The sequence below is a fragment of the Kockovaella imperatae genome (assembly GCF_002102565.1).
Source record: "Kockovaella imperatae strain NRRL Y-17943 chromosome Unknown BD324scaffold_12, whole genome shotgun sequence".
Classification (NCBI taxonomy): domain Eukaryota; kingdom Fungi; phylum Basidiomycota; class Tremellomycetes; order Tremellales; family Cuniculitremaceae; genus Kockovaella; species Kockovaella imperatae.
The window spans coordinates 369,492-396,372 of record NW_019028952.1 but is presented as its reverse complement, the minus strand read 5'-3'; the positions used below and the strand labels follow the sequence as shown (position 1 = coordinate 396,372).

The window sequence follows — 26,881 nt, the reverse complement described above, 5'->3', positions numbered from 1 at the left end:
AACAGAGAAAAGCGACTGAATGTTGGGTATCTGAACTCGAGACGTGGATTTTGGTGCTTTTGAAAGCATTCAACCGTGGCTCAAGCCTTCAACAATGCTCCCAGCCCGAGAGCGATGAGAGACAACGATACGCTGCCTAGAGGTATCGAGATTGGAACTTTGCGGCCCGCGGCGCTCGTGACAGTCACCATAGCCTGTTGCTCAGCTGCGTTGACGACGCCATGGCCACTCGAGATTGAGGGCGGAGCTAATGATCCCGTTGGTCCGAGCTCTTGTGATGCGGCGAGGGCTGACGAAGCAGCCGCAACGATTTCATAACCACTTGGTCCGGGCGAACCTGATGGTGCCTTGGTCGGTCGTTCTCGTCAGTTGGCTCCACAGATTCAGGGATCATGCCACTCACTAGTATGCCGACGCCTTCCGAGCAGTTACCCATGAAAGCCGCGTAGTTCGCTTGCACGGCCGGCGGACTCTGTCCGTTCGATCCTGATCCAATACAGGATGAACAGCTGGCTGCTGATGATACCCCAGCGGCGGTACATATACACTGATCTTGGGTGCATGTCTGATGCCCTCAAGAATGAGCATTTGACTGACTGACTGACCGACTGACTGAACATATATGGAAGGGACTCACATTGGACAGTCCTTTCCACACACTACACTGATTATCGCACCCTGGGACAGCGACGTTGGAGAAGAATGCAATGGCCGCATTCAGTGCGAGACTCCCTCCGAGTCCGTTACCTAGCATGGTGATTTCCTCCATTGGGGAGGGCAAGGCGGAAATGGAAGCTTGCCCCGAAGGCAGGGCGCCGAGATTGATACCGTTTAGAGCCGTCATCGGGACTCCGCCGGAAGACGTCTCGAGGATGGAGCTACTGACAGGTTCTGCTTCACTAGGGCTAGAGGCGGTGCTGGGGAATGAGCTGGCTGTTGAGCCTGGGAGGGAACTCGTGGAAGATGAGTCTAACCCGATTGCATTAAGGAAGATCTGGGGGCGGCTCGAAATTCCAATCGATGGTATGGCAGACGTCATGGTAGCGAGTGAGCTCTTGGAAGATGGTTGTGTCGGGTCAATCAGGGCTACTACGGCGGAGGGCGGAGGTGAACTCTCGTTATCTGCCCCCAGTCCGATGGCCATAACGCCTCCAAGAAGAGACGTCGTGCTACTGAAGCCCAGGCTGCTGACCCCAGAGGACCCGACCGATCCAAGCTGGGAACTAGCTTGTGAGGATCCTTGAGCCTGCGACTCGGATGCCGAGACAGTGAGAGTGACGACCGCCGTCGAGGTCGAGATGACAGTCTGCGCCGCTTGAATACCTGACATTATCCCGCTGCCTCCTCCACTCTGCCTCACACTGACGCTGAACGTATCCGTTGGATCTGCCACACCTTCAATGTCACACCAATTTAGGTACGTATTGTAAACCATGACTCCTTCCTGGGTCGCGATGCACTGTGTGCAGACCATAGCCGCGAGTGTGAGATCATCTTGACAGGCACAATCATCGGCAACGCACTCCGTGATGGCGTATTGGAAAACCGAGCATCCTCCTCCGTCAACTGTACAGTTGGTCGGGGCTAGCTCGTTAAGGTACTGAGCATATTGCAGAGCGGTAGTGTTCCGAGATGCGGCGTCGAGGGCTGAGGGGGCCGGCTCGAAGGCGGAAGCGGATGTCTTTGAAGAGGGAAGGGCCGAGAAGTCGATGGTCAGTGATGGCAAGGCAGAGGAAGGGGCTGATTCAGAAGTAGAAGCACTGTCGGATCCAGAGGAGGGTATTGGTGCAGATATGGAGGCGGAAGTGGATGATTCAGCTACTTGCCGACGTGCTGGGGTGAATTCGACTCCGATGATGACCTTAGTATCACCGGGACTAGGGCCAATGAGCCCGAGGGAGGTTGAGAAGAGGGTCAAATGGTAGAAGAGATTGAGTATACGGGTCATCCTGGCGCTGGTAGATTGTTGTTGATGTAGCGAAGGGCAACGTAAGGTATGATGCAGAATTTTGAGCTGAGCAAGTAAAGAAATTGAGCGAAATGAAAAGCTTGTAGGCGTAGTTGGAGTCGCTAGGTGATCATCTGATCGCTACTGTAAAGCTTTGAAGATGATCCACTAGAGATTTATGAGAGTCAAAGATTGACAAAACACTCCATCGTATTCTGCTTGCTCGAGGTAGAGGATAGCCATCGCCCAGAAACCCAAATGTGAATGATCTAGGACTCGTTCCTTTGACTGCCTGTGACAGTAAGGCGAGACGAGGAGGAGTGTCAGAAAGAAAGGACAGGATCTTCAGACACGTTTTGGTAGAGCAGATGATCTGAATTGTACGTCATTGTCGTTGATGGGGTTGCCCAGGAGGTTAACAGAAATCGGCGTATCAGGCCATGACCATGGTCGCCACTGGAAGGTGCCACAATGCCACACTTCAATGAAGACCGACGTGACGGAAATGTTCAACATCTTTGGTCCAAAGCGCATGAGAATTGTACATTTCTTGGACTATACTTTCACTTGTGCAGCTCATCGACATCATATTGTACGAGGAAAGACAGTCGGGACAGATCAGAGGTACCCTATTTGTGTTCTGTTCCTGGATCCTCTTCTTCCATCGGTCCAACATAATGACGTTTGCCCAATCGGTAGTCTTGGGTTCATGTGCCTTTATCCTAGGGATGGTCTTTGTGTGCCAAGTGGTGAGTGCGGTCTCGTACAGCTAGTGAAGATGGCTTAGGACTGGTATGCTGACCCGATCAGGTGGATATTCCGTTACTCTATATGCCAGTAACAAAGCAATCAATCGAGAATGGATACACCTTCTACGAAATGTGGTTCGAGTCTCCGGGAGCAGTCAAGGTGAGAGTGAATGTTTGCTCTCAAGCCGAATCATGCGGTCAAGACGAGTCTCTCGTCATGCCATGTCTCCCAATATGTCGGCGGCCCAAGTCCATCGAAACAATACTGACAGCTCTCTCAGGCTCTATTTCACGTCGCTCTTGGTTTACCTCTTATCGCCCTCATTGTTAAATTACATGGCTGGACCGAATCCGCAATGTTCTTTGACGGGTCATCGCTGGGTGAGTGCTCTGTGACCTAGGCGGCATGATCTGACACTGATCCTCGGACAAGCTTTACACGTCGCGGTGATCATTCTCTACCTGACAGTTCATATTCCCTCTCTGCGGACATTCCGTAAATCTGCGATTGCCCCCCTCTCAATCATCTGCTAACGTTGGTCTCAGTCCCTGAATCAAGCACCGTCACATCCTTCTCTATCCTCCCACCACCACCACCTCGCGATACACCCCCTACAGAGGCCGAGAGGATCGAAGCTCTTCGCGTGCTCTGTGCGGGCAATGCGCTCGTCGGAGTTGTCACGGTCGGAATCATCATCATGCAACTCGGGCAAGAGTACGCCAGGAGACAGGAGGAAAAGGAACAGAGGGAGATTGACCTAAGGAGCAAGAAGGATATCTAAAGTGTGAAAAGTGCAGATATGTGATGATCAATGGAGTCCAAAAGTTCCTACGAGCTTGCTTGATCCCCCAAAGCACAAGACCCACCCTCTGGGCTCTGATTCTAAGCGAGCATGTTTAGAGATGCCTGCCTCGTGCTCATGTCATGGCGTCAATGCACGTCGTTCCGATGCTTTGTATACAATTCTTGCGCCCCCCCAGTCTACTTTTTCTCCTTATCCTGCTGCCCTTCTTGTTGCTCCAGACTCATGGCAATGGCACGAGCGATGGCAGCCTCCTCGTCCTCGTCCTCCTCATCATCATCCCCTCCCTCTCCCATCATGACGTCTTCTCCCCGGGATAAAGCCATGGCTCTTCGCAGCATTTCATCCTCGTCCTCTTCATCTTCCTCCATGATAGCATCGGGATTGGTCCCTGTAGTCGGCCGGCTGGCAGGTGTACTGTCCACTTGGATCGGCGCTGAGGAGCTCGCTCCTGCGGGCGCACCTGCGGCTTGAGGGACTGGTTCGGGAGCTGAAGAGGTGGATGGACCGGCTTGCGCTTGCGCTTGACGTTGAGCATTCTGTTCGGCTTCCTGTAGAGACATGCGGAGAGCCTTTGTGGGAAAAAGGTCAGTGTGTGATGCAGGATGAGAGGGCAACAGACTCACCATTGCGAGCTCTGGATCCATGCTTGGGTCAAAGTCGTCTCCGTCCATCGCATCTCCGCCCGGCCTGTCCGCATCGTACAGTATCGGAGACTGCCTGACAATGTCCGATAACAGTCCAGGACCAGGTGGGACTGAGACAAGGTGACTAGTAACATGGTCAATGTCGCACCGCGATAACGGGGAGTCCGATTCTCGACCTACGACTCGTTGCCGCCAGCAGCTTCGACCATCGCCGCAATCTTCTCATCATTCTCCATCCCTTCCTCTCCGACAGTCACCACGTCAATCAACACATTGTTCTTCCTCAACCTCTTTCCAAGCTTGACCAGACTTTCCTGAGAGTCTTCTAACGGTGATCCGACAAACACCACTATTCTCTGCTTCTGATTCTTGTTCTCTCTATGCTTTAAAGCCAACTGAGCGATCTGAACGGCCGTTTGAAAATCGGACAATCCACCAATCGTCGATTTGTTCAAAGCTGATAAGAGCTTTCCCAAATCGTTTGTAGGCGTGACAAGCAGAGATGGGCTACATCAATGGTCAGAATGCCGACAACTGCAAAGGCTCAGCTGGCCAACTTACGCTTTGCCGGCCATGGTCATCAGCCCGACTGCTGATTCAGGATTGGATTCGGTTTTCGAGTTGAAGATGGTGCTAACTGCTTCGGCTTGAGCACGAAAACGTGTCGGTGGGTAGTCTCCATTGCTGGAGGATGGGCAGGATCAGTAAGACGAGCGGATCGATGATGCTGCTGATGCACTTACCGCATGTACTCTGAATTGTCCAAGCTGAAGCGAGTGAGTCAGCCATGTCACACAGCTAGAGCAGCAGATCCACGAACTCACACCAGCATACATGATTCTAAAGGCATCTTGTAGGACGTCTAAGCTGGATGGGAGCTGGGAGTGCTGACGATGAGCAGGGTAGGAGCTGCAATGAGTAAGAACTGCAATGAGCAGCAGCAACGCGTATAGCTGAATGACCGACTGAACCTTCGTGATGGGAAAAAAGTGCCACATGTGAGATAATCCCGCAGCGCAGTAAGTTACCCCCCCGGCGGGAATGACGTCTCTCTCTCTCTCTCAAAGGTGCAAGCCCATCTACGCCCCTTATCCCCCTCGTTCTTTCTTCTCTTTCTTCTTTCTACCTCATCTCTCTCTCTCTCTCTGTCTCAAGAGTCTCCATCCCGGACCTCAAAAGAGCCAAGCAACAGCGTCCCTCTGCCCCTTTACTACCAACTAATCAACTCGTGAGTTTCCGTTTCCACGCCCCGTTGGGGAAAAAGGGAGGCAGAGCGAGATCCGTGGTCGGGCTCGAACGATATCGTCAAATCTACTCATTTGATACGCTTATCAATCCTGATATATCGTCTGACGATGAGCATACATGTTGGGGTACCTGCCTTGTGGCGCGGGGCAGCATGAGGACACCAGCAGCGCTGCTTGGCCGGTTCCAGAGCAGCCCGAACGGGCCGAGGAATGGATTTGTCTGACAGTTGTCAGCAAGACCCCCCTGTTTGTGTCCTAGGTGCCTATACACTGGGGATACGGACTCATACTGGTGCCTCGGCATCGTTGGAGGAGGGTTTTACTTTGATGCGAGTCGCTTCGCCCTGTGCGATCGCACAATCAGCCGAGTCCGGGCCATCTTTACTGCGCTTTGGCAGGCGGTGCCTTTATACAGTCAGATCCCTGTCGTCCTCGGACGATAATTGTATAGCTCTTCTAGGACGCCCGTTCATTCGTTATCGACCATCCCTTCCCCATCTCCCTGTCTAGAACAACCTCCGCCTAGAGCTGTAGCTGACCATCGTCCGCCTACTCCCAGATAACAAACAAAAATGTGAGTTCTACCTGATCCTTCACCAGATCTCCCACTGACTTGAACCTTCTAGGGAGGACGAAGGTGTGTTAGAACGCCCAGCATCCTTGTGTGTCCACTGACGAGACCAATCTGCTCAGTCGCTGCTCTTGTGAGTCGCCTCCTCCATCGTTTGCACCGTACTGATCCCCACGAAGGTCATTGACAATGGTTCCGGTATGTGCAAGGCCGGTTTCGCCGGAGACGATGCTCCCCGAGCTGTCTTCCCGTAAGTTGGATATCTCACTTCAATCCGTATCTGACGCTTCCCAGATCCATCGTCGGTCGACCCCGTCACCAGGGTGTCATGGTCGGCATGGGACAGAAGGACTCTTACGTCGGGTAAGTCGGCGCTCAGACCTCTTTGATGCAAATGCTAACGTGTCTTCAGAGATGAGGCCCAGTCCAAGCGTGGTATTTTGACCCTGAAATACCCCATCGAGCACGGTATCGTCACCAACTGGGATGACATGGAGAAGATCTGGCACCACACCTTCTACAACGAGCTCCGAGTTGCTCCTGAAGAGCACCCCGTCTTGTTGACCGAAGCTCCCCTTAACCCCAAAGCCAACCGAGAGAAGATGACCCAGATCATGTTTGAGACCTTCAACGCTCCCGCCTTCTACGTCTCGATTCAGGCCGTTTTGTCCTTGTACGCCTCTGGTCGTACTACCGGTATCGTTCTCGACTCTGGAGATGGTGTCACCCACACTGTCCCCATCTACGAAGGTTTCTCTCTGCCTCACGCCATCCAACGTCTCGACTTGGCCGGACGAGACTTGACCGAATACCTCGTCAAGCTCTTGACCGAGCGTGGATACCTCTTCACCACCACTGCCGAGCGAGAAATCGTCCGAGACATCAAGGAGAAGCTCTGTTACGTCGCTCTCGACTTTGAGCAAGAGCTCCAGACCGCTGCCCAGTCCTCTCAACTCGAGAAATCCTACGAACTTCCCGATGGACAAGTCATCACCATCGGTAACGAACGATTCCGATGCCCTGAAGCCCTCTTCCAACCCTCGTTCTTGGGTCTGGAATCTGCTGGTATCGACGAGACCACTTACAACTCGATTATCAAGTGTGATTTGGATATTAGAAAAGACCTTTACGGAAACATTGTCATGTCTGGAGGAACGACCATGTACAACGGTATCGGTGCGTATCAAAAATTCGCATAGCAAGTTTGGTCCAGATTCTGACACCTGCTCGTAGCCGACCGAATGCAAAAGGAGATCACTGCGCTTGCTCCTTCTTCGATGAAGGTCAAGATTGTCAGCCCTCCCGAGAGAAGTAAGTGTACTGTGTGGTTTTGCGAGGTTGTTACTGACATTCACACAGAGTACTCTGTCTGGATCGGAGGATCTATCCTTGCCTCCCTTTCTACCTTCCAACAGATGTGGATCGCAAAGAGTGAGTGAACGTGTGCACAGGAAGGTTTCGCGCTTTGCTGACCCTGGCCGCAGGCGAGTACGACGAGTCTGGACCTTCCATTGTCCACCGAAAGTGTTTCTAGAGCGGTTCTCACGTCCTCTCGTTGGAACTTGGGTGATTCTTTGGTGGGATTTTCTTACTCTTATCTCTTTCCTTCCCTGTGAATTTCACGTCTCCCTCTCCTCCCTTGTTCACGCCTCCGTAGCCAATAGCCTTTTGAAATATGTGATGAAAGATGAATAAACCAAATGACGGGTCACAACGCGGCCGAGGCTGATTGATGAATGACTGACGCGGAATCGGCAAAAGTCACTACAAACTGACTGCCTCGCCAGACAGGTTGCACCCTCCAAAACGCATTGCATCAAGTGACCTATCTATCTCAGCCAAATACTCAGGATTGATCAGTTTCTCCCCTCGTTCATCCTATGTCCCCGATCAGGGAAGTCCTCCGGGGTCTGCGCATCATCAGCTTTGGTTGCCGTCTCGGTGTCTTCTGCCTCTTCAGTGTTGTGCATGGTGACTTCACCAGTCACACCGCCGTTGGCCTTGACGGCATCCTTGATCAGTCTTCGAAATTTACCGCCCACCGTGGACTGCGTACTGGCGGGAACGGACGACCCTTCGGACGCTGGCACCTCAGTGGCAGTCTTGTCAGATGCAGTTCCAGTAGTGGACATGATGACTTGGTATTTCAAGCTTGCAAGAATGAAAGCTAGCGTAAGAACGTGGCAAGTATAGAGTAATGTAAGTGCAAAGACTACGAAGGAAGAAGCGTGCAATTCCAAGGCTTATTATATACCCTCTGTCGCTGCTGGGGCAAGTCGGCAGCTGAAAGGAGAGTCACGTCTGATCTGTAAGAGAGAGGTACAGGGGAATTACACAAGGGATGGTAACTAGCCAGGCTTCTGAGGACAGTGAGTGAGGCCCAGACTCTAGAGAAGCACGCACGCACCTGCAGCAAGCCAGGATGAGGTGCCACCCCACCCACCCCTTGCCAGCGACTGTGATGCCTCGCCACGTGGCTTCTGTACCCCGAATGATTTTCCATATTGACCAAGGTCCGACCCGGTTCTGCCATTTTTCGTAGCCGAAATGCTTTGCTGCTCATGGATCCATACAGCTGTTGACAGATTTGGTGCTGTACAATAGTCGCAGGCGGGGAAGCCCATCGTGAGAGAGAAAGGAATTTAGTCGGCTCGATAGATCATCATCGATATGCTGCGATCCCTCAGGACTGTCAAGCACGTCCCAGCGAGCTCACGCGCAGCTCGCACGGCGCTCATTCGGCCAACGTCACTTGCTCGGCCTACTCACGCGGCGAGTCGACCCACCTTACAGAACTTGCAAAAGCTTCAGCGGTTTTCGAATTCGAGCTATACAGCGTGTCGGAACTTCAACACGTCCCCCGCTGGGATGGGTGTGATGCACTTCAAGCTACCGGATATTGGTGAAGGCATTGCCGAGGTTGAAATGCTAAAATGGCATGTCGAGGTTGGGCAAAAGGTCCAACATTTCGATGATCTCTGTGAGGTCCAGAGCGACAAGAGCACGTGAGTTGTTTCACCGACTCGAAAGCTTGGGGGGACCGTTGCTAATATTTTGATTCTGCCCGCCTTGTAGTGCCGAGATCAGCTCTCCGGTGGACGGAATCATCAAAGCCATCAACTTTACAGACGGACAAATGATACAGGTTGGACAGGTCTTGTGTGAGATCGAGACGGAAGGCGAGGGGACCGAGGAGTCGCACGTTTCGGACCCTGCGCCAGCGGAAGAACACGTCTCGGAAGCTGCTGGTACAGGTCTGAGCCACTCGCCATCCGACGCTGGGCATACCGTTCCTCCGCGGATGCAAGCGGAAGGAGGAGACAGAACTGTTGGAGCGGAGGTCAAACGATCAGAAGCACGATCAGAGGAACACATACAGGATATGGAGGGCGAAGCTAAGGGATCTTCCTCGTCCGAGCCATCTTATCAAATAGACGAAGCTGCCGAATACTCTGGAGGTGCTCGTTTCCAAGGCGAAGCATCCATACTCCCTTCCGCTCCATCACCTACAAGTCGCGCGGAGCACATCACGCCGGTGGCAAGACGCGAGCCAGAAAAGAGGATCGAGAGGAAGGTCGTCTTGTCGTCACCTGCCGTCCGAGCACTCGCGAGGAGATTAGACGTCGACCTGGAATACGTCAAAGGGTCAGGAGAGAAAGGCAGGATAAGAAAGGAAGATGTCGAGGCGTACATCAAGTCGAGAAATGCGAGCTCTTCTGTTGAGTCGTCGCAGCCGATACGGAGGTCTGTGTCGGATGCAGAGCGCCCCAAGGAGCCCGAGTCTACTAGAGTTGAGTTTGGAAGGACACGGAAAGTCATGTGGAAGGCTTTAGGAATGCAAGGCACTGTACCCCATTTCGGGTAAGTCATGCAGCTCCGAGGCGACCCGAGGTCTTCTAACGTGAGCTCTAGCTATTCCCACACGCTCAACTTGACACCCCTGTTACCACACCTCAAGGCTCTCAACCCCTCGCCTTCCGCTACGTCCTCAAAATCGTACCTCGCTTCCGACATGCCACCTTCCCTATCCCGAGATCCTCTGCCTGCTTCCCCGGCCAAGACAACACTATTAACGCTTTTCGTCAAGGCCTTGTTGATGGCGTTGGAGGAACATCCAATCATGAGATCAAGGGTAATGAGCAAGGAGGATCAGAGATGGCTGGAGGTTAGAAGAGATCCAATAGTTGGCATTGCCGTGTCAGGTGATTACTCATCCCATGAGACTCTTGGTTCATCGTTGACTGATAATCTGCAGACCCCAAACACGGCCTTCTGACTCCATCTCTTCCACCGCTTCCACCTTCCACCTCTGTCAATCAAATCACATCTCACCTCTCTGCCCTTCGTGCTAAACCTACTACGCCGAGTCCCCCATCCAGCGTCGTGATATCGTCCGTTGGAGGTCTGGGCGAATCTACGGGTGCTATGCCTGTCATCCCACCGGGAGGCCCAGTGGCCATCTGCGCGATCGGCAAGGCCGTTTGGGAGATCGAGTGGGCGCTCAAAGATGCCGGGACCAAGGTGGACCCACTGGATGTGGAAAGAGCGGGTACCAAGGCCGTCTTGAGATGCCCAGTCGGCTGGAGCGGAGATCATCGTGTGGTACGTGCATCAGACTCAGCGGACAGAATGTGTGTTGACGAGCGCTTCAGCTGGAAGGAGCGGAACTCATCGCATTCACGGAGAGTTGGAAGAGGTATATCGAAGAGCCCTGGCGTTGGCTTCGATTAGATGGCTAGACGAAGAGAAGGATGAGCATGTCATGGTCGCATGTGAAAGTACTTCGTCCACACGCACTTGATGGCCCTGGGCATTTCCTATCAACCTCTATCCCTCGCTCACACCTAACCCGTTTTACTTTTGACCAAGAATTGCCGCTCCCACGCGTCCTTTCTCGGCAGCCAGCTTGGACCCCTTGACTGACACCTTAAAGGTCTCACTCTGACCTGATCGTGACGATCCTTTGACATCAGTCATCCAGCTGGCTATTCCTGACAAGGCATCTGACACTTAAGAGCTAGCGAATGACTGTACTGACAGAGGCTCGCTTTCTCCAGTTGCGCCGTAAACGATGCTGGTCACGGTTTTGACGCTCTCTATGCTATGCTTCAGGTCCATTGGTGAGTCCGTCCCGTAGGTTCAGGCTCAATGTGTTCTGACATGTGTTCTCAGTCGGCAGGACCGTACTTGAACTTGGGACTGAAGACTCACACCTGAATCATTCATCTGTACCTTTCAAGGCGAGAGACGGCGCCTCGACGACCTTGGTCTGGCCGGAAGGCGGCCCCTCCATCGATCAAGTCATCGACTGGCAAGCTGAGCTTCCACCGGAAGTTGCAATCTCCTTGTACGCCATTTCCAAGTGTAATCATCGTTGGGTCGGTGATTTGCTCGCACGCGAATCAATGCCTGGATACCGATCATGGGGTCCGACTGTATCCATGTATGACGAGAAAACGTATCAACGAAACCTGATAACGGGGAGCTTCCGAGAGATAAACCCCGAGCGAGCAGCGTGAGTGAGGATTAACTAATTCAATCCATCACGCCGCTCTTCGCCCCTCTGACGTCTGTTCAGATGGCCAAAGGCCTATGTCAACGCTTTGAGTTCCCTCAAGGCGTACGACCCCACAAACATACTGGGAAGCGGGACCATGGAATATCAAGATTACCTCAGGCTTTTCACAGGAATGCCCGTAAGCCGTTGGACAGCGGCACAATATAGTCCAGCTCAATTGAGTGAGTATACGGTCAGGACTTTCATCTTGATGGGCTGACACCTTGGCGGACAAGCAGAATTTGCAATTGACCGAAGTAACGAATCGCCAGTACTTTTCGAAACGAGTGACAATGCATCGGTCCTACAGAAGAAGACGCTTTACGCGGTTGCTAATCCTGATCATGGACCTGACAAGACGTGAGTGTGACCGGAATCTGAATCCCAGAATGCCGGCGAGACTGATTCTGCCTCCACAGTATTCAAGTTTGGACACCTGGTGCTGAAGGATCACGGTACAACCCTCAAAACGTTACGCTCGCACAGCTCCAAGCTGATCTGAGCTCCCTGAGCTCGATAACTGACTTCAAACGGTGGACGCCTTCAGCTTTCTTGCCTTGCAATTGGTTGAATAATCAGCTCGTCTGTTGATCCGCCACGCAGCGTTTACAATCTTTGCGTATGGGGATGCGACGTCCTGTGTGGATGGATGGATGGATGGATGGATGAGCGGACGCAGTGGTCAGCATCGATTCGTACGACCTTCTGCTGTTTAGACCTGGATATCAATGTACCTCCTATACCCATCGTAAGACGCTCAAATTTGGTAGAGCCCGCCTCAACCCAGCAATGATCCTCTGCATCTACGTTATACATTGGGAGCTTCTTCTTCGGAAGGTCACCTATTCCTACCCGGGGGTGGAGGCGGAGGTAAGAGACCAAAGCCTCCGCCGCTACCGCTGCTGGGCCCAGAGGTGCTGGAGATGGGAGTCTTCTTTGCTGAACCCTCACGACCTGGTATTTTGATGGTGAATGTTTGACCATCTTTCAGTGAATAGTCCTTAGGCGGGGCGGCAGGCTTGGACGGTTGTGAGGGATCAGAAGAAGGTTCAGGTGCGGACGCGCGCTTGGCGACGGATTGTAGGGCGACCTGAGGGCAGCATGACCAGTGTCAGCACCTGTGACTTTTCCAGTGGCCCAGCCCGAGCTCGTGCAGCCACGATATCGGAAGGTTTCTTGGACACCGTGACTTACCTGGAAGTCAAATGCCTCGCCTCGTTCCTGGAAGCCCATGCCAATATACGCTCGCTGACCTCCATCACCCTCCACTCGAATGACAAAGTATCTCGACGAGTCCAGTACAGGCTCGACCTGTGTCCAAGGCGTGGCATATGTGGCCGAAGCAAAGAGTTCACCCGTCGAGGGGTCCTAACAGTAGGTCAAGGTCAGGGATGTGTGATCCGTCGCGAGTGACACCTCCGACCTCGACCTCCTCACCTCGAGTTTCAGCTCACACCGATTGCCTATCTCCACCACTCGTAATCTTCCTTTCCACATGAACTGCTCGACATCCCATTCGGCAGCTTTATATCCTGATGTCGACGTCCTCGGAGGAACCTGGTACACTTGAGGATGGCATCAGCCGACAAACTGAGAGTAACCGGTCGCTGGGATCCGACTCCAGTACTCACCCATCACCTCCCTCGCGATGAACAGAATGCTCTCAATCTCATCACTGAGCCCGTCCATGATGCTACAGTCGCCTCGACCAGTGCAAGCATCAACGCAGAGCTACATTCACTTGGCCTACATTCTCCCAATCACTTCGGCCATCGCCGCTTTGTATGCCACGTGATCTACCCTTAATGACGCAACATCGCCGCCGCCGCTTGTCGAGCGTTGAACTTGAACTTGAAGAGTGGCCAATTGAACATTTTTGACATCTCATCCTCACATACCAACCTCCTCAACTGTCTTGTCGAATACCTTGATACGAAATAGGAGCCATCATGTCTGACAACAACAAGAACGAAGAGCAGCGTGAGTGTGTTCAATTCTCTCCCTTTCTCATGTCGAGACACATTGTCACTCCTTCCATTCGGTGGCTGGCTGGCTGGCTAACCATTGGACTTACTCCAGAATTCAACATCCTCCCTCACCCAGCTAAAACCAACAATCCCGCCGACCTCGTCAGTGATCCGGCTGGACAAGGTGGACTGCAAGGATCTGGACCTAATGCTTTCAATGCCAAGGAGCCTCATATCCCTTCGCAAGCCGTTGCCCAGGGTCTCGAGCAGCCCAAGACCAGGGACGAAGTGAGTCTGTGTCTTGTGTCATGCGGCCTCTCACAACCCCAAACTGACGGACGTGTCCTTCTAGCTCAAGGCTGAGGCTGAGAAATTGAACCAATAGGTGCCTTTGTGTGAAATTCGAGAGAACACGCTTGGTTGATCGCATCTATGCTATATGTCATTATGCAAATGGTCTATGACGAAAGGCTCTATCTATGAAGACACATTGAGGACATTGGACCCTTCGTTATTCCTGTCGCTGCCGATCTCCTATTGTTGCGTGGCCTTTGCGACCGTTTCAGGTGTATAGACCATAATATTGGGGCGTCTCCTGTGGTAGTGGCGTATCACTTCTACCTCTGCACAGTGCCTCTTCCTCTTCGTCGTCTATTCTCGGATTGATGAGATCATCCGGGCCAGTGCCTATCATACATCTCGCCAGCTCGGCTTCACTAGGACTTTCTTCGAGGGAGTAGGCCGAATTGATGGGGAGGATCAAGCGAAACCTAGAAGGATGGTGTATCTATCAATTTTCTGGCATCTTACCACGGGCCTGTCTGAGTACTCACGCATCCTTGCAGTTTGTGTAGAATCTGAACAACCGCTTTTCTCTCATGAACCCAAGAGATTCGTACAGTGCCAAAGAAGACACGTTGTCGAATTCAGTTTCGAGAACGATCTATGCGCGTGGTCTCAGCGTGAAGCACGCATACAGTGCACATCATGCCTCGGCTCACCTCATCTGCGCCTCGCCCTATCATTTCGTCGACGACGAGCCCTACAATGGATGAGGCTGGAAGGCGCACATCAGTATGGCTTTTTCGGTCTCGCTGGTGTTTGCCTTGGTGTTGTCACATGAACTCACCTATGCCTCGCCTTCGCCAGGCCCGATCTACACTGAGCATGGCAATATACCCTCTATTTGTGGTTCGAAGTTTGCCTGCATGGTCTTCCTGCTTGGCGATGATGGTGGCGATAGCTCGTGTGGCGTCGCCGGTAGGGTACACCTGGACACAACAGTAAGCGCATTGACGTGCTCAAACGAGCAGATCATCGCACCATGATTGTCAAATGCGGCCTATCGGAGTGGTTAGCCGCAATAACTCAAAGGCTAAGATGTTGATGAATGGGTAAGCCTCACCATTCCTCCAAGAAGTACCGAAAGGTGTAGACTGTGGATCGTCCTTCAGCATTTCTCGACACGGTCTGCGCTGAAACGCTGTCAATAAAGGTATACTCACTATTGTACCTGCTTTCCCATTCAGCATGAACCTACGCGGTTGACCAGCACAACTCACGGCTCGCTAAGCTCCTGCTCAGTCAACCTCATGATATCCTCCATGTCCTCTCGCTCGGAACTAAAGGCTCGCCAGTACAGTGTCTGACCTCTTGAGTCGACAAAAGAAGCTCGGTTCTTCCCTTTGACATTGGATGAAGGCGGCGCAGTACGAGATGGAAGCGGAGGAAAAGCGTTCGAGGTGCCATTCAGTGAGCGTTCAGCCTCTGGGTCGATATGCAACCGCTCAATGCCTAAATCTTCTGAGATTTGAGGTAATCGACTCAGTGTATTGGAATGATGACCCAAGCCGGTCGTTGAGCTCGAAGCGTGACGCTGGTTAGCAGTATCGGAAGGATCATGGGGAGGCCCGCTGGACCAAGCGTTCGCGCCAGGCCTTGGTGGCAGAACAGGAGGAGCTTGAGCCGCTACGTCGTATTGCCTCATCGCAGAGGATGCAACAGAATCTCTTGACCAATTGGGTGAGGACCATGCCGATGAATAGTTCGCAGAACTTGACTCGCCTGCTCGCCACGAAGGCATCGGATGACCTTTAGATGAACGCTCCATCAGTGTTGGATGCAGAGCTCATAGTCCTATACCGAGATGTTCATTCGACCGACTAAATGAGGCAAGGGATTTCCCAAAATTCGCGTCGGCAAATAGGTGCGAAACGAGACGAGATGCCATTGGCTCATGTTGACGGCGGCAGCTGATTGCCCCCATAGCCCATCGTTGCGCGAAGTTATGATCTCTTCGTAGGCTGACAGTTTCCACAATGCCATGTAATGCACAGATAAAAGATACAGAATGTCCCCTTACTCCTCCTCCTATTCCTCCTCCCCCTTGATTTCTTTCATTTTAATCATTCTTTCGTTTCGTCACGCCAGCATCCACGATTTCTGCATTGCCCACGGCTCCCGAAGAGCCTAGGCTCATGGAAGGAGACTCCATACGAGCGCTGCTACTGGCCGATCGGCCGGGCGAAGATGTGCCGACATGTCCTATTCCCAGACCTCCCAATCCCAAGCGTTTCGAGACTCCATCAACAGTAATATCTTCACCTGCGATACCGGAATCAGGGAATACGGGCCGTCCATCTCTCGTCGCTATTCCTCTTGGATTCAGCCCTGTTCCATGAACGAACGCATCACTCTGAACACGTCTCGGGGGAGGCGGTGTCCGTGACATTGTGCGAGCGACGTCGGGGTTCAGAGAGCCCAATCGCGGGGAATTGGTCGAGGACAGATTAGGCGAATTGCCGTCCCAAGGGAAGTATGATTGTGGCATGGCTATTGGCGAATGGACGGGGGAGCCACGAATAGGGGTACGAGGCGCAATGAGTCCTTCGTCGTTCTTCCTCCGGGATCTCAAACGGGGAAGGAGAGAAACGAGAGGGACAAGCAGAGATTTGACGAGTGAGGTGGAACTTTGGGCTCGTATTTGGCGATGAGAGGGTCCAACAGGAGTACCGCCAGGGGTCGAGAGATCGATGTGGCGTCCAGAGGGTGATGGGGGAGCCGAGGCGTCTGAAGTAGCACGTAAGTATGGTTGTGAATATCGAGGACATCAGACCCACCACCAAACGACGGCAGGGCATTATCATTCGCGCTTAGGCTCAAAAACAGAAACAGAGGCACTGCCCAGACGCAGATCGCAAAGAAAGCAGCGACGTCAATGAAGACTGGTCCCTCATCATTCTTCCCATTGGACCCATATCGATACCTTGCGCCGCGGAATCTTTTGGCTTCTTGAGCCTTCGCTGCAAAGTGGAAGAACCAGGTAAAGTGGTCGGCCACGACGAGGATGCACGAAGCGATGAACTTGGGCGATGTCAAAGAGATGAATGGCCATGTGGGTGTAAAGTTGGTGAGGTAGACGAGGTGGGCCGTGATGGATAGGAGGGTGGGTAAGATTGGAAGGGAGTCAGTGAAGATGAGGATGACGTGGAGGACAATGATGACCTGAACGTAAGGGGTGGTGCATGAGCGTCGGCAGAGAATTCAATTGTGAAGATGAAGCTACTCACGTAGATTGCACGCATGCCAATCACCTTTGCAAACTTGGAGTGTTCCTCTATCAGCTCTGCGAGCCATAACAAGCCGGAAGCTGGAATGTACCGTACAGATCAGCAATATTCCGGACGAGATAGCCTTCACCCTCACCGAGTGACAGCGTCACAAACAGAAAAGCCGCAAGAGCCCCCGCGTAGGACATCACATGCAGTAGAGAGATCATCTTTCGCCCGAAATCGAGTGCTGTCCAAGTTGGTGCGGGAACTAATGTCAAGCCAGAGAACTATACGCAGGGCGTTACAGGATCCGAGCCCTGCTTTTTTGAGCCCGGTTTCTCTGAACAGTCCTACGAAGAGGGGCTCTTTGTCGCTTGAGCTCTACTCTACTGGGTCACTCTTCTTGCAAGCTGTGAGGAGCTATATCGCGAGTGAGAGCCTGTTAGTGGAAGAGGTTGGAAAGATTTGAACGCGGTGGACGGCGTCGGCGTGTCCGGTTTTGGTGAAAGCGGAATCAAATTGTGGGCTGTGGAATAGAGATTCGCTGGTGACAGTGACGCATTTCATACTATCCTACATATCTGATTGAGTAGCATCTACGGATATCCTGTAGGAGAAGCTCTCAGAGCACAGGGCTAGGAAAGTCTAATACCTCGACTTGGCTATCAAGATGAGCAACTTGGAAAGTAAGTGCTTTGATGGGTTACACGGTCGTTGATATGGTCCAAGAATCTCTCTTTCAGCTCAAGGTGAGGCGGCCTGAAGGTGTCTCGGGGCTATATCTCTGACGATCGCTCTTTGCTCATGGTCAATCTGACAGTTCACGGCCAAGACGCTGCAGCGTCAAGCGAAGAAAGCCAACAAGGATGAACAGACTGAGAAGAACAAGCTGAAGCAGGTGAGCAGGGTCTGATCTCAAGTCTGACTACCGATTCGCTGAAATATGTCGTGTGGTCTAGGCTTTACAGAAGGGAAACAACGAGGGGGCTCGAATCTACGCCCAGAATGCCATAAGGAAGAAGACTGAAGGTTTGAATCTCTTACGCTTAGCCTCGAGGATCGACGCGGTGGCTAGCAGGGTGGAGACCGCGGTGACGATGCGGTCAGTGACGAACAGTATGGGAGGTGTGGTGAAGGGTATGGACAAAGCCATGGAGAGTATGAATTTGGAAAAGGTGAGACGGGCGAACTGTCACCATCAAAGATAAGTCACTCACTGCTTTGCGATTTGATCTGCTCAGATCTCCCTCGTCATGGACAAGTTTGAATCCCAATTCGCAGATCTCGACGTCCAAACCAATTATATGGAATCTACAATGAGCGATACGACAGCCTTGGCAACACCACAAGATCAAGTTGATCAATTGATCGATCAAGTGGCTGATGAAGCTGGTCTAGAAGTCAGACAGGGTCTGGGCGAAGCAAAGGTGCCTGCGGCTGTACCGAAAGAGACGGAAAGCGAGACGAGAGTCGCAGTGGAGGAAGATGGAAGATTGGCAGAGAGATTAAGAGCTTTGAGAGTAAGTCGAGTTCATATACTTGAAAGTTTGAGCTGACGCTCGCGCCATCAGCCTGCAACTTGATATTGGAGATCTTGGACGGGGATGAGTTGCCTTCATGTGTTGTATACAGTATGATTATGAAGAGTGTGAAAGCGTGCTTTCCAGGCAGACCGAAGGGCAAGATTTGGCCTTCCAAGTCGATAACTGCATTTGACGTAGTCGTCGCCTTACACCAACCTTGGACCCTTGCTCGGCTTGCCATCTCCAATCCTCATATTCTGATCGATAGGAGGAGCTGCCCAAACGAGCACATTACCACTTTCTCTCTCTACCAGACCCGCCCGTCGTACCCATTCGATATCGCTCAATCGACGGGGCAAAAATGAGCTGTACCATCTCCCAGAGTGTCCCGGGCCCATATGGTCTGAACTGCCTCCCCAGTCTTTTTGACCAGGTGGAGGTGGTGACATGGCTGATCCTGTTGATAGTGATCCAGGTATACGTCTCAAATGAGAAGGACCACCCTTTTCTCTCTCTTCATCTTCTATCGATTTGAGCGAGCTACGTTCCTCCACCGGCGGTAAAAGATCTTCCACATCGGACTAAGCGAGGGCAACAAGATCAGCACAGTTTCTTCATCGAGTCCAGCTTAATTAAGCAGACCCACAAAGTCGTCCTGCTGGACAGCAGCGATGGAGTATGCGTAGATCCCGAGAGAAAAGCAGACTAAACCAAGACCATAGATTCGATTCGGCCAAATAAAAGGTCTGCGAGCCCGCTTCAGGGATTCTGACATTTGCTAAGAGCAGTTCGAAGTTAGCTACAGCACTGCAAGAGCTCCCATTTTTCGAGGTCACCCTCTGTCGATCGTCGCCAGTCGACCAGAACAGATGATCTCATGTACGGTATAACTCACCCCTGGTCTTGGAAAGTACGTCTCATCTATACTTCGCTGATTCCATCCTCGGTCTGACATTTTTGTTGGAGTCTTGAGGACGTATCGGAACGATGTGGATGTTCTATGCTTCGATAGTCTTGTTCAACAGGTGATGATGTTGCATACAGCCGACGATTCAATTCATGAGCGAATCTCAAACTTGGCTTGGGAAATGACTTTGCTTACGTAAGTGTGCCTCGACCTGGGCCGACCTCCAGCGAGACGAAGCTCGCAAGTCTTGAAATAGGTCGTTTGGTCTGCTCACGACAGTACAAAGAAGAGCGTGACAGCTCAGAGACATCGTCGCAGCGATAAAGAAGCTCAGATAGGACAAGACTTCGCCTGGCGTTCCGCCCGCGCCCGAAACCTCAGTCGTCGCCCATCGCTATCGCTCCACATCCCAGATCCTTTACCATGTCAAAATCATCGACCGCGGCCTCCAGCAGCGGCCCCAGCGTGGGCAGCAGCAATAGTAGCAGCTCGGTCAGCTCAAATACATCTGCTCAATTCCAAAATTCCATCTCGACCCTCGTAGCGAACTATTCCTCCTCGACTCCACCACGGCTCAAGTTGATTGACTCGTTCCTCTTGTTCTGTCTCCTGTCTGGAGGTCTACAGATGGCCTACCGGATACTCGTGACTAGCTATCCATACAACTCTTTTCTGGGAGGGTGCGCAAGACTGAGCACCGGAGTCAATTACGTTCACGCTAACAGGAGACGTTCACAGATTCGGCTCAACCGTCGGACAGTTCGTGCTCCTGGCTGGTCTCAGATCTCAAGTCGCCCCTGGTCGAGACGCAGAATTCAAAGAAGTGTCCAAAGAGAGGTCAGCTGCGTGCCGGATGTCAATCAGAAGTACTGACTCGCTTTGCCATCAGAGCGTTTGCAGACTTTTGCGCGGCGTCCATCATTTTGCACTTGTTCGCAGTCAACTTCCTGGGTTAGACAGCATTCACACAGAATTGCGCATTCCAGTGGATCTGTACAATAGAGAGAACAACCCGAAAAGTATCCAATGCAGGGTATACGTACAGAGATCTATGTCGTATCATGTCTAGTCATCATGCCTTTGCCTTGGTACCGTCCGGCTTAGTCTGCTTATCTCCGCCCGCATCCCGCTTGATCACCTTCTCCACCCGGCCTTCCAACGCATCGTAAATTGCTTTGGCATTGACCGGATCTTCCAGCGCCGGATGCGAGCTGAAGGATATGCGATCAGCGATGTTGAACACCAAGGCTATCTGACTCACTCAATGACCTGACAGTATCGAACAATGTCCCCATTGCCCACTCCTGCGGTTCGCGGGTTCCTCAGTTCCTTATTGTCAGATTTCGACTTTTCGATCGTTGATTTTGCTATGGGGGAAGGGGTCGACACGTCCAGAGGGCCGTAGCGAACAGGCGCCTGAAGAGCAAACAGCAGTGGTTGGATCGCTCGGCTTGGACTCGGGGTCACGATGAGCAAAATGGGGATAAGGACGAGCAATCGCCTCTGTGTGAGCGCAGTCGCCATGACTACACTCACAATAACTTTTTCAAGAATGGATCGCCAGGTTCCGAACCCCAGGTGAATTCTTCCCTAGTCCAAGGCATAATGACCCTCAAGACCATGATATTACTCCGGACACCTTCCTGTTTCTTCTTCAATGTCCCGTTACTGGAAGGCACCTCTTTGACTTTTTTCAATGCCGCAGCGGACAATGTGTCGAAAATGAGCTGAAAGTGCTTCATGAGGAGTAGCACAGTGATAGATTTGGCTCCAGCGATCTGAATACTCGACTCCAGAGGTTTTTTACTGCCTTCTAGGGCGGGTAGAGCAGCCGCAAAGGCTGGCGAGATGAGCGAGATGACTCGGATATTTCTTTCGGGAGGTTGACGGATCAAACTCGGCAGGAGAGATGTTAAGATGTGGAAGTGGTATTCGTGTAGTGTCCAGCGAGTCTCCTTCTTTCCACCCTGGGACTGATCCAAGAGTTCATCATCGTTCGACCAGATTGTACTTGGGACAGATTCCCATCCTGAGGCAAAGACAATAGCATCTATCCTCCTTCCACCTTCACCAGTCATACCAGTTGAGACTTTTCCCCATTTGGCGGTGAACTCTCTGACGCCTCGAGGCGTCTGAGGCAGAGGTTCGCAGTGAAGTTGAGCTTGCGGATTGCGTATACTCAGTCGAAGGGTATGCATGAGAGTCAAGAGAGATTCAGGGAGGGGCGAGTCGTAAGGCGGGAGGAAGAGGATTTGAGGCGGGGATGGAAGGTGGAGCAGGTGATCGAGCAATTGCAGTATGACCGGTGATGGAGGAGCCTGTTAAGCAGCAGTCAGCATCTATCTGTGATTAGATACCTATCCTCGTTGGGCCAACTCACAATCACCAGGATCATCTTCCCTGCCCAATCTCTCTCCCAAGTGGTCTTCGGCCCCGCTGACCACACTTTGACAACGTACAGCAGGGACATGGTCACGGCCCCAAGGATCAAGAATCTACCATCCACATTCTCCAAGAGAGACGCCACTGTGTTGACTGGCATCGTGTGTTGAGCTACCAAAGTGTCCAATGAACTGACATGAGATCAGCTCATAACCATTTCATCTGAACACGCGGAAAGTGCAGGGCTTCGGATCCGAACGCGCGAGGTATTAGGATTTTGATTAGGATTTCATTGCTTTAATGGACCCATGAGTCTGGCAGTTCGCGGGGTTGGATCCAGCGTGCTAGCTGTACCTGCTCTGTTGGTCGTACGAAGCTAAGTCTTTGATTCATATTCCCATGCATCGTAGAGCGTCTGCATTCTTGCCGTTTGCCGCTGCGAGGACAGGGACAGGTGAAGGGATAGTGTATAGGTGACAATATAGGCGGGGACATGTCGGCGCCTATTTTCCGCTACCTCGCCCCGGTTAATGAATGCTTGTTGCAACCGGAGAAAAGTGCTGAACCTCTTGGTGTGTCCTGTCTCATTCCTTCATCTTGCTCTCACACCAATCCCATCTCTATAGCTATCCGCGATAGCTCACTGCACTCTGTCAGCTCTCATATACAGATCTCGGGCCTCCTCCTTCCACAGCATGACTTCAGCGCTTCAAAGCTTGACTTCCGTCCTGCCCTCGATGGGCAGGGCGAGGTTGCTCATCAACTCAGCGGATGATGTGGTCATTGTCAGTGCGTGCAGGACGGCCATCACAAAGGTGAGCAAGATCTTTCTCGCACTGGGAGAACTCGTCACTTAGTGATATTGATGTCCGCTTTCTAGGCAAAGAAAGGAGGATTTAAAGACTGCCTCCCGGAAGACCTCCTCGCCGCTGTCTTCAAAGAGACTCTGAAACGCAGTAAGGTCGACCCGTCGAAAATCGAGTAAGCGGGTTATCTCTCTCTCTCTCTCTCTCTCTCCAGAATAAAGTAGCTGATGAAAGCAGGGATATCGTGGTTGGAAATGTGTTGCCCCCAGGCGGTGGAGCCAACGTTGCAAGAATGGCTCAATTGTACGCCGGCATTCCATACACGTAAGCCGATAGAAGAAATACATTTGTTGACGACTATAGTACCCCAATCAACACGGTCAACCGACAATGCTCTTCCGGTCTCACCGCCGTCGCTCAGATAGCCAATGAGATCAAGTCAGGAGAAATCGATATTGGTATTGGTCAGTCTAGCTCTTCTCGTTGCTTTGACGCGTTGCTGATCTTGGCAAAGGCGCTGGTGTTGAACACATGACTGCTCATTATGGTGCTGGAGTACTGCCCGAACGCATGTCAGATGCGGTCTTGTCAAATCCTGAATCTGCCGACTGTCTCCTACCCATGGGTATCACTTCTGAGAACGTGGCCAAGCAGTACAACATTACTCGAGATGCTCAAGACTCCTTTGCGGCTGACTCTTACGCCAAGGCCGCCGCTGCTCAAAAAGCTGGAAAGTTCCGGGAAGAGATTGTTCCTGTCAGAGTGAGCCAAGTCCACCTCAGTCAAATGATCCGCACGCTGACAACGCATCAAGGTCAAGTGGAGCGACCCAAAGAGCGAAGATGAGAAAGAGATCATCGTCGATTCTGACGATGGCATCCGAGAAGGAGTGACCAAGGAGTCCCTCTCCAAGCTCAAACCTGCATTCGCCAAGGACGGTGCCACGCACGCCGGAAATGCTTCTCAAGTCTCAGATGGAGCCGCTGCTGTCTTGCTGGCCCGTCGGTCCGTTGCTCAGAAGCTTGGTCTGCCCATCTTGGGCAAGTTCGTCGTCAGTGCCGTCGTCGGAGTCCCACCAAAGGTCATGGGGTGAGTCTGGATCATCTCTCCATCGGTCTCGCTGACGAATCGCAGTATTGGGCCGGCATTCGCCATTCCCAAAGTCCTGCAAAAGGCCGGCATCACCAAAGATGATGTGGATTTCTATGAGATCAACGAGGTGAGTACCTGAGTCACTCTTTGTCCGTCATCATCTGATCCGACCCTCTCAACCAGGCATTTGCATCTCAAGCTGTCATGTCGGTTCAGCACCTGCATATCCCCTTCGACAAGGTGAACCCCGTTGGAGGAGCTATCGCCATGGGGCACCCGCTCGGTTGCACTGGAGCACGACAGATTGCCACTGGATTCAGTGAAGCCAAGCGAGAGAAGAAGAAGGTGTTCGTCACTAGCATGTGTATCGGAAGCGGCATGGTGAGTCCACCTGTGTCACCAAGAGCTCAGCTGATCCATTTTGGTAGGGGATGGCAGCTGTCTTTGTCAATGAGCAGTGATGAGCCCTCGTATCTATCTGTGTCGGTGACCCCGTTCCTGTATAGATTGTGTGTTTGCCCTTGTTGCAGCTCCTTATTCGCCTCCAAGTGGTCTATGTATCGCATGAACCAGATGGGATGATGCATATGCATATGTATCGGATAAATAAGGACTAGCACGTGATTTCGTTGGAGCGATCTTCTCCGAGCGATCGTCCTCCACTCTCATTGAGCAATTTCCGTCGACCGAAGCGTCGATCGTCACACTGTGCCATCATGTCTGTATTGAGATCAAGAGCATTGACAGCAGCAGTGTGGTCGAGGCCACTGGCAGTCCGTCAACTACATATTACCGTCATCCGACGGGCAGACCCATATGTCTTACCTCTTGATCCTTCTTTGAATCAAGCCTCTTCCTCGTCATCTAGTACGGAGCCATTACCGGAGCATGGTGAATGGCCGCTTCCACAACCATTAGATCGAACTGGTGAGGATGAGAAGACTATCAGGGCTAGACTGGTGTATCAGAGTCGAAAAAGAGGCATGTTGGAAGGCGATCTGTTGATTAGTACGTTTGCGAGGGATCATTTGGGAAGTATGAGCCTGGAGCAGATGAGGGAGTTTGACAAGGTGAGTCGGGCGGTGGAAACCGTCGGTTCAAGTACAGTGAGGACGTGAGAGTCAGGCGAATCTATCAATACATGCGTTGGCAAAAGGGTTGTCCGCTATCAGACTCATCACAATGGTCTCGCTAGGTGGGGGCAAAGGCTGACCCATAAATCTTCAGCTTCTCGACGAACCGGATTGGGACATTTACTACTGGTCAATCGAAAAGCGAGAGCCTCCAACGCGGTGGAAGGATACTGAACTGCTTGCAAAGTGAGCTGGCAATCCAATACGCAGGGGTGAGGACTGACACGCCGCAGACTCAGGCAACACGCCCGAAACGAGGGCAAAGTCGTCAGAAAAATGCCTGATTTGATGCAGGAGGAGCCTCAGCTTTGAGACACATGCTTTCATCAGTGCATAGCAGGAGCGCAGACTTCTTGCATGATGGGAAGCGCTTGCTTTTCGTAACATGATTACAACGGATGCAGCAGATGCTCTTGCTTCTCTCCCTCATTTGCTTCCACCTGATCGATACGTTGATCTGCCTGTCTGGATCACGGAACAGGCTGATGATCACCAATTCACGGCATTATACTTTGCGCTAGCTCGATTTCATCACAAGAAATACTCGTGCATGAGTGGCCGTTTTTGAGGAATGGATTTGGCGTCTGGTGCGGCGCAGTCAAACACCTGATGGCATGGGCTGGCTTAGCTACGTTCCTGGGATGAGGTGAGAACTGCTCACCTTGTATTCCTGCCGTAAATCCTCATCCAGCTCCAATATGCTAGCCACATTTCCACATCGGTAGCAGTAATTAGGTGCAGACCAGACAGTCACGATTTTGCGATCGAACATCAACTGAGCGGAGGGTGAGCTAATCAAAGGCCGATGTATACATCCGAATCACCTTGTAACCCTCCATTACTAATTGATGGGCACGAGCTATCAATTCGATGTCATTGTTCCGGTTGAATTGATCCACTATATCTCCTCCGAATAAGAAGCCGGCGCCTCTCGGTGACATTCCCCAATTGACTATGTCTGGCAGGGTCAGCTTGGATCTCTCGTCATGACAGCTCACCATCAGGATCAGACCACAGCAGGTCACACATCGGTCCCTCATGGGGTACTTCCTGCCGCCGATCAATCACTCGGATCTGTATCAATCAGCATGATGCCCGAGACTTCCGGAACTGATGCAACTCACCTGATCTAACCTAGCAATGGAGGGGCTCAGACCTCCATGTACGCAGAACACCCTTCCGTCCACTACCGCTCCCAAACTCAGATAATCAAACACATCACAGCAATACCTCCACACGTTACTCGAACCATACTTGCGCATACACTCGTCGTAGAATCCATACACCTGGGTGATTTGTCGGGACTCGTGGTTTCCCCGGATGAGCGTTATACGATCAGGGTACCGAACTTTGAGGAGCAAAAGGATGAGAAAGGTTTCGACAGAGTAGAAGCCACGGTCAACAAAGTCGCCTGATGTCTGTATCAGCAAAACGTACACGACACAGCCTCGGTGGCAATGACGCCACGGTCCAGTGAACGATTACTCACCCATGAACACGTAGCTCGTCTCTGGGCAAGAGCCGCCGACTTTAAACAACTCCATGAGGTCGAAGAATTGCCCGTGTATGTCTCCGCATATCTGAAGAGGCGTCATAAGCCTGCACCAACTACCTGGTGATGAGCTAGCTCACTGTGACTGGTGAATCGACGTATTGGACATTGCCCTCCTCTATCAAGATCTCCTTGGCCTTTTGGCACAGGTCCTTGACCGCAGGTTCCGGAATTATCTCACAGCGCTTCAGCTGTTCTAATTGCCTAAACATCTCATCAGCGATGCTGTCGAGCTTGGTTATGTACGGCGCTTGATTGTCGAGATTAGGCCACAGTCGCAAGCTCACTTGTCTAGATCGGATGCCATGTTGATCAGGACGGTCCGAAGACTGCCGTGCGTAATGCTTGCACGTGTGTAGTACCTAAAGCGTGTGTCCACGCGAGTCAGGACGTCACGCTATGCCTCGCTGACGATCTTGACGCAGTGTCAACAATGTATTGAATGT

General features: G+C 52.1%; 17 protein-coding genes across 17 annotated transcripts; 9 read left to right on the top strand and 8 right to left on the bottom strand.

Moving 5' to 3' along the window:
- Positions 1-80: 80 nt before the first annotated feature.
- On the bottom strand, positions 81-1,948 carry BD324DRAFT_652783 (hypothetical protein; the record flags this gene model as incomplete). The annotated part of the gene is made up of 3 exons (XM_022018551.1): positions 81-347; positions 404-565; positions 638-1,948. The coding sequence occupies 3 exons, from the start codon at positions 1,946-1,948 to the stop codon at positions 81-83; spliced, it is 1,740 nt and encodes a 579-aa protein (XP_021869281.1).
- Positions 1,949-2,414: 466 nt separating this feature from the next.
- BD324DRAFT_116110 (Shr3 amino acid permease chaperone) lies at positions 2,415-3,637 on the top strand. The gene is made up of 5 exons (XM_022011942.1): positions 2,415-2,697; positions 2,759-2,857; positions 2,979-3,078; positions 3,131-3,193; positions 3,244-3,637. The coding sequence occupies exons 1-5, from the start codon at positions 2,626-2,628 to the stop codon at positions 3,477-3,479; spliced, it is 570 nt and encodes a 189-aa protein (XP_021869280.1). The 5' UTR covers positions 2,415-2,625; the 3' UTR covers positions 3,480-3,637.
- Positions 3,638-3,685: 48 nt separating this feature from the next.
- BD324DRAFT_572648 (hypothetical protein) lies at positions 3,686-4,997 on the bottom strand (the record flags this gene model as incomplete). Its single annotated transcript, XM_022013053.1, has 6 exons — positions 3,686-4,072; positions 4,127-4,271; positions 4,331-4,654; positions 4,709-4,831; positions 4,891-4,914; positions 4,972-4,997. Coding segments are annotated over 6 exons (1,029 nt in total), but the record flags the coding sequence as incomplete, so codon positions are not given.
- Positions 4,998-6,192: 1,195 nt separating this feature from the next.
- Positions 6,193-7,676, top strand: BD324DRAFT_633776 (actin protein 4). The gene is made up of 5 exons (XM_022016660.1): positions 6,193-6,328; positions 6,378-7,141; positions 7,199-7,276; positions 7,325-7,396; positions 7,450-7,676. The coding sequence occupies exons 1-5, from the start codon at positions 6,294-6,296 to the stop codon at positions 7,497-7,499; spliced, it is 999 nt and encodes a 332-aa protein (XP_021869278.1). The 5' UTR covers positions 6,193-6,293; the 3' UTR covers positions 7,500-7,676.
- Positions 7,677-8,635: 959 nt separating this feature from the next.
- BD324DRAFT_582781 (2-oxoacid dehydrogenases acyltransferase-domain-containing protein) lies at positions 8,636-10,704 on the top strand (the record flags this gene model as incomplete). Its single annotated transcript, XM_022013582.1, has 5 exons — positions 8,636-8,970; positions 9,041-9,826; positions 9,878-10,167; positions 10,221-10,567; positions 10,618-10,704. The coding sequence occupies 5 exons, from the start codon at positions 8,636-8,638 to the stop codon at positions 10,702-10,704; spliced, it is 1,845 nt and encodes a 614-aa protein (XP_021869277.1).
- Positions 10,705-11,036: 332 nt separating this feature from the next.
- BD324DRAFT_652777 (hypothetical protein) lies at positions 11,037-12,113 on the top strand (the record flags this gene model as incomplete). The annotated part of the gene is made up of 5 exons (XM_022018550.1): positions 11,037-11,085; positions 11,138-11,480; positions 11,544-11,704; positions 11,762-11,882; positions 11,942-12,113. 5 exons carry the CDS (start codon positions 11,037-11,039, stop codon positions 12,111-12,113), a joined length of 846 nt encoding a protein of 281 aa, XP_021869276.1.
- Positions 12,114-12,360: 247 nt separating this feature from the next.
- BD324DRAFT_582726 (hypothetical protein) lies at positions 12,361-13,211 on the bottom strand (the record flags this gene model as incomplete). Its single annotated transcript, XM_022013577.1, has 4 exons — positions 12,361-12,612; positions 12,717-12,890; positions 12,960-13,087; positions 13,154-13,211. 4 exons carry the CDS (start codon positions 13,209-13,211, stop codon positions 12,361-12,363), a joined length of 612 nt encoding a protein of 203 aa, XP_021869275.1.
- A 161-nt stretch (positions 13,212-13,372) lies between these two features.
- Positions 13,373-13,958, top strand: BD324DRAFT_633767 (hypothetical protein). The gene is made up of 3 exons (XM_022016659.1): positions 13,373-13,502; positions 13,602-13,777; positions 13,842-13,958. Exons 1-3 carry the CDS (start codon positions 13,472-13,474, stop codon positions 13,872-13,874), a joined length of 240 nt encoding a protein of 79 aa, XP_021869274.1. The 5' UTR covers positions 13,373-13,471; the 3' UTR covers positions 13,875-13,958.
- BD324DRAFT_633763 (acyl-CoA N-acyltransferase) lies at positions 13,959-15,797 on the bottom strand. Its single transcript, XM_022016658.1, has 8 exons — positions 15,052-15,797; positions 14,995-15,002; positions 14,895-14,925; positions 14,813-14,831; positions 14,619-14,760; positions 14,491-14,546; positions 14,323-14,432; positions 13,959-14,259 (listed from the first exon to the last, which is right to left on the bottom strand). The coding sequence occupies exons 1-8, from the start codon at positions 15,597-15,599 to the stop codon at positions 14,052-14,054; spliced, it is 1,122 nt and encodes a 373-aa protein (XP_021869273.1). The 5' UTR covers positions 15,600-15,797; the 3' UTR covers positions 13,959-14,051.
- Positions 15,798-15,809: 12 nt separating this feature from the next.
- On the bottom strand, positions 15,810-17,496 carry BD324DRAFT_603914 (transmembrane adaptor Erv26-domain-containing protein). Its single transcript, XM_022013967.1, has 4 exons — positions 17,195-17,496; positions 17,059-17,138; positions 16,609-16,993; positions 15,810-16,558 (listed from the first exon to the last, which is right to left on the bottom strand). The coding sequence occupies exons 1-4, from the start codon at positions 17,265-17,267 to the stop codon at positions 15,891-15,893; spliced, it is 1,206 nt and encodes a 401-aa protein (XP_021869272.1). The 5' UTR covers positions 17,268-17,496; the 3' UTR covers positions 15,810-15,890.
- Positions 17,497-17,618: 122 nt separating this feature from the next.
- On the top strand, positions 17,619-18,647 carry BD324DRAFT_633757 (Snf7 family). Its single transcript, XM_022016657.1, has 6 exons — positions 17,619-17,726; positions 17,770-17,789; positions 17,861-17,938; positions 18,000-18,215; positions 18,282-18,560; positions 18,612-18,647. The coding sequence occupies exons 1-6, from the start codon at positions 17,711-17,713 to the stop codon at positions 18,621-18,623; spliced, it is 621 nt and encodes a 206-aa protein (XP_021869271.1). The 5' UTR covers positions 17,619-17,710; the 3' UTR covers positions 18,624-18,647.
- Positions 18,648-19,602, bottom strand: BD324DRAFT_633753 (hypothetical protein). The gene is made up of 3 exons (XM_022016656.1): positions 19,459-19,602; positions 19,210-19,341; positions 18,648-19,144 (listed from the first exon to the last, which is right to left on the bottom strand). Exons 1-3 carry the CDS (start codon positions 19,516-19,518, stop codon positions 18,770-18,772), a joined length of 567 nt encoding a protein of 188 aa, XP_021869270.1. The 5' UTR covers positions 19,519-19,602; the 3' UTR covers positions 18,648-18,769.
- Positions 19,603-20,518, top strand: BD324DRAFT_633752 (DAD family-domain-containing protein). The gene is made up of 3 exons (XM_022016655.1): positions 19,603-20,150; positions 20,209-20,307; positions 20,360-20,518. The coding sequence occupies exons 1-3, from the start codon at positions 19,894-19,896 to the stop codon at positions 20,424-20,426; spliced, it is 423 nt and encodes a 140-aa protein (XP_021869269.1). The 5' UTR covers positions 19,603-19,893; the 3' UTR covers positions 20,427-20,518.
- Positions 20,519-22,415, bottom strand: BD324DRAFT_633748 (hypothetical protein). Its single transcript, XM_022016654.1, has 4 exons — positions 21,851-22,415; positions 21,007-21,788; positions 20,732-20,971; positions 20,519-20,681 (listed from the first exon to the last, which is right to left on the bottom strand). Exons 1-4 carry the CDS (start codon positions 22,010-22,012, stop codon positions 20,543-20,545), a joined length of 1,323 nt encoding a protein of 440 aa, XP_021869268.1. The 5' UTR covers positions 22,013-22,415; the 3' UTR covers positions 20,519-20,542.
- An 11-nt stretch (positions 22,416-22,426) lies between these two features.
- Positions 22,427-24,427, top strand: BD324DRAFT_633745 (Thiolase, N-terminal domain-domain-containing protein). The gene is made up of 9 exons (XM_022016653.1): positions 22,427-22,667; positions 22,733-22,833; positions 22,896-22,982; positions 23,022-23,122; positions 23,173-23,420; positions 23,473-23,747; positions 23,793-23,877; positions 23,934-24,131; positions 24,179-24,427. The coding sequence occupies exons 1-9, from the start codon at positions 22,548-22,550 to the stop codon at positions 24,209-24,211; spliced, it is 1,248 nt and encodes a 415-aa protein (XP_021869267.1). The 5' UTR covers positions 22,427-22,547; the 3' UTR covers positions 24,212-24,427.
- Positions 24,428-24,442: 15 nt separating this feature from the next.
- BD324DRAFT_633742 (DUF339-domain-containing protein) lies at positions 24,443-25,295 on the top strand. Its single transcript, XM_022016652.1, has 3 exons — positions 24,443-24,820; positions 24,978-25,069; positions 25,117-25,295. Exons 1-3 carry the CDS (start codon positions 24,467-24,469, stop codon positions 25,193-25,195), a joined length of 525 nt encoding a protein of 174 aa, XP_021869266.1. The 5' UTR covers positions 24,443-24,466; the 3' UTR covers positions 25,196-25,295.
- On the bottom strand, positions 25,296-26,876 carry BD324DRAFT_633738 (Metallo-dependent phosphatase-like protein). Its single transcript, XM_022016651.1, has 8 exons — positions 26,723-26,876; positions 26,516-26,639; positions 26,373-26,463; positions 26,008-26,294; positions 25,882-25,957; positions 25,708-25,841; positions 25,545-25,658; positions 25,296-25,489 (listed from the first exon to the last, which is right to left on the bottom strand). The coding sequence occupies exons 1-8, from the start codon at positions 26,740-26,742 to the stop codon at positions 25,415-25,417; spliced, it is 921 nt and encodes a 306-aa protein (XP_021869265.1). The 5' UTR covers positions 26,743-26,876; the 3' UTR covers positions 25,296-25,414.
- Positions 26,877-26,881: the final 5 nt, after the last annotated feature.

Coding starts and splice junctions, on each gene's coding strand:
- BD324DRAFT_116110 (XM_022011942.1), top strand. CDS start 2,626: ATGACGTTTGCCCAATCGGTAGTCTTGGGTTCATGTGCCTTTATCCTA. Junction 2,698..2,758: donor TGGTCTTTGTGTGCCAAGTG/GTGAGTGCGGTC, acceptor TGACCCGATCAG/GTGGATATTCCGTTACTCTA. Junction 3,079..3,130: donor CTTTGACGGGTCATCGCTGG/GTGAGTGCTCTG, acceptor TCCTCGGACAAG/CTTTACACGTCGCGGTGATC.
- BD324DRAFT_633738 (XM_022016651.1), bottom strand. CDS start 26,742: ATGGCATCCGATCTAGACAA. Junction 26,640..26,722: donor ATGGCATCCGATCTAGACAA/GTGAGCTTGCGA, acceptor TGAGATGTTTAG/GCAATTAGAACAGCTGAAGC. Junction 26,464..26,515: donor ACGTCGATTCACCAGTCACA/GTGAGCTAGCTC, acceptor ACGCCTCTTCAG/ATATGCGGAGACATACACGG.
- BD324DRAFT_633748 (XM_022016654.1), bottom strand. CDS start 22,012: ATGCCAGTCAACACAGTGGCGTCTCTCTTGGAGAATGTGGATGGTAGA. Junction 21,789..21,850: donor GGAAGATGATCCTGGTGATT/GTGAGTTGGCCC, acceptor GCTGCTTAACAG/GCTCCTCCATCACCGGTCAT. Junction 20,682..20,731: donor CGATACTGTCAGGTCATTGA/GTGAGTCAGATA, acceptor CATATCCTTCAG/CTCGCATCCGGCGCTGGAAG.
- BD324DRAFT_633745 (XM_022016653.1), top strand. CDS start 22,548: ATGACTTCAGCGCTTCAAAGCTTGACTTCCGTCCTGCCCTCGATGGGC. Junction 23,123..23,172: donor AGAAATCGATATTGGTATTG/GTCAGTCTAGCT, acceptor ATCTTGGCAAAG/GCGCTGGTGTTGAACACATG. Junction 23,878..23,933: donor ATTTCTATGAGATCAACGAG/GTGAGTACCTGA, acceptor CCTCTCAACCAG/GCATTTGCATCTCAAGCTGT.
- BD324DRAFT_633752 (XM_022016655.1), top strand. CDS start 19,894: ATGTCAAAATCATCGACCGCGGCCTCCAGCAGCGGCCCCAGCGTGGGC. Junction 20,151..20,208: donor TACAACTCTTTTCTGGGAGG/GTGCGCAAGACT, acceptor AGACGTTCACAG/ATTCGGCTCAACCGTCGGAC. Junction 20,308..20,359: donor AAAGAAGTGTCCAAAGAGAG/GTCAGCTGCGTG, acceptor CTTTGCCATCAG/AGCGTTTGCAGACTTTTGCG.
- BD324DRAFT_603914 (XM_022013967.1), bottom strand. CDS start 17,267: ATGATCTCTCTACTGCATGTGATGTCCTACGCGGGGGCTCTTGCGGCT. Junction 17,139..17,194: donor GTTTGTGACGCTGTCACTCG/GTGAGGGTGAAG, acceptor GGTACATTCCAG/CTTCCGGCTTGTTATGGCTC. Junction 16,994..17,058: donor TTGGCATGCGTGCAATCTAC/GTGAGTAGCTTC, acceptor CCTTACGTTCAG/GTCATCATTGTCCTCCACGT.
- BD324DRAFT_633763 (XM_022016658.1), bottom strand. CDS start 15,599: ATGGAGCGTTCATCTAAAGGTCATCCGATGCCTTCGTGGCGAGCAGGC. Junction 14,547..14,618: donor CTGGCGAAGGCGAGGCATAG/GTGAGTTCATGT, acceptor TGCGCCTTCCAG/CCTCATCCATTGTAGGGCTC. Junction 14,433..14,490: donor TAGGGCGAGGCGCAGATGAG/GTGAGCCGAGGC, acceptor CCACGCGCATAG/ATCGTTCTCGAAACTGAATT.
- BD324DRAFT_633767 (XM_022016659.1), top strand. CDS start 13,472: ATGTCTGACAACAACAAGAACGAAGAGCAGC. Junction 13,503..13,601: donor CAACAAGAACGAAGAGCAGC/GTGAGTGTGTTC, acceptor GACTTACTCCAG/AATTCAACATCCTCCCTCAC. Junction 13,778..13,841: donor AGCCCAAGACCAGGGACGAA/GTGAGTCTGTGT, acceptor GTGTCCTTCTAG/CTCAAGGCTGAGGCTGAGAA.
- BD324DRAFT_633757 (XM_022016657.1), top strand. Junction 17,939..17,999: donor AGAAGAACAAGCTGAAGCAG/GTGAGCAGGGTC, acceptor CGTGTGGTCTAG/GCTTTACAGAAGGGAAACAA. Junction 18,216..18,281: donor AGAGTATGAATTTGGAAAAG/GTGAGACGGGCG, acceptor TGATCTGCTCAG/ATCTCCCTCGTCATGGACAA.
- BD324DRAFT_633742 (XM_022016652.1), top strand. CDS start 24,467: ATGTCTGTATTGAGATCAAGAGCATTGACAGCAGCAGTGTGGTCGAGG. Junction 24,821..24,977: donor AGATGAGGGAGTTTGACAAG/GTGAGTCGGGCG, acceptor ATAAATCTTCAG/CTTCTCGACGAACCGGATTG. Junction 25,070..25,116: donor GATACTGAACTGCTTGCAAA/GTGAGCTGGCAA, acceptor GACACGCCGCAG/ACTCAGGCAACACGCCCGAA.
- BD324DRAFT_633776 (XM_022016660.1), top strand. CDS start 6,294: ATGGTCGGCATGGGACAGAAGGACTCTTACGTCGG. Junction 6,329..6,377: donor CAGAAGGACTCTTACGTCGG/GTAAGTCGGCGC, acceptor ACGTGTCTTCAG/AGATGAGGCCCAGTCCAAGC. Junction 7,142..7,198: donor GACCATGTACAACGGTATCG/GTGCGTATCAAA, acceptor ACCTGCTCGTAG/CCGACCGAATGCAAAAGGAG.
- BD324DRAFT_633753 (XM_022016656.1), bottom strand. CDS start 19,518: ATGTCAGACCGAGGATGGAATCAGCGAAGTATAGATGAGACGTACTTT. Junction 19,342..19,458: donor CGTACTTTCCAAGACCAGGG/GTGAGTTATACC, acceptor AACTGCTCTTAG/CAAATGTCAGAATCCCTGAA. Junction 19,145..19,209: donor CTGTCCAGCAGGACGACTTT/GTGGGTCTGCTT, acceptor GCCCTCGCTTAG/TCCGATGTGGAAGATCTTTT.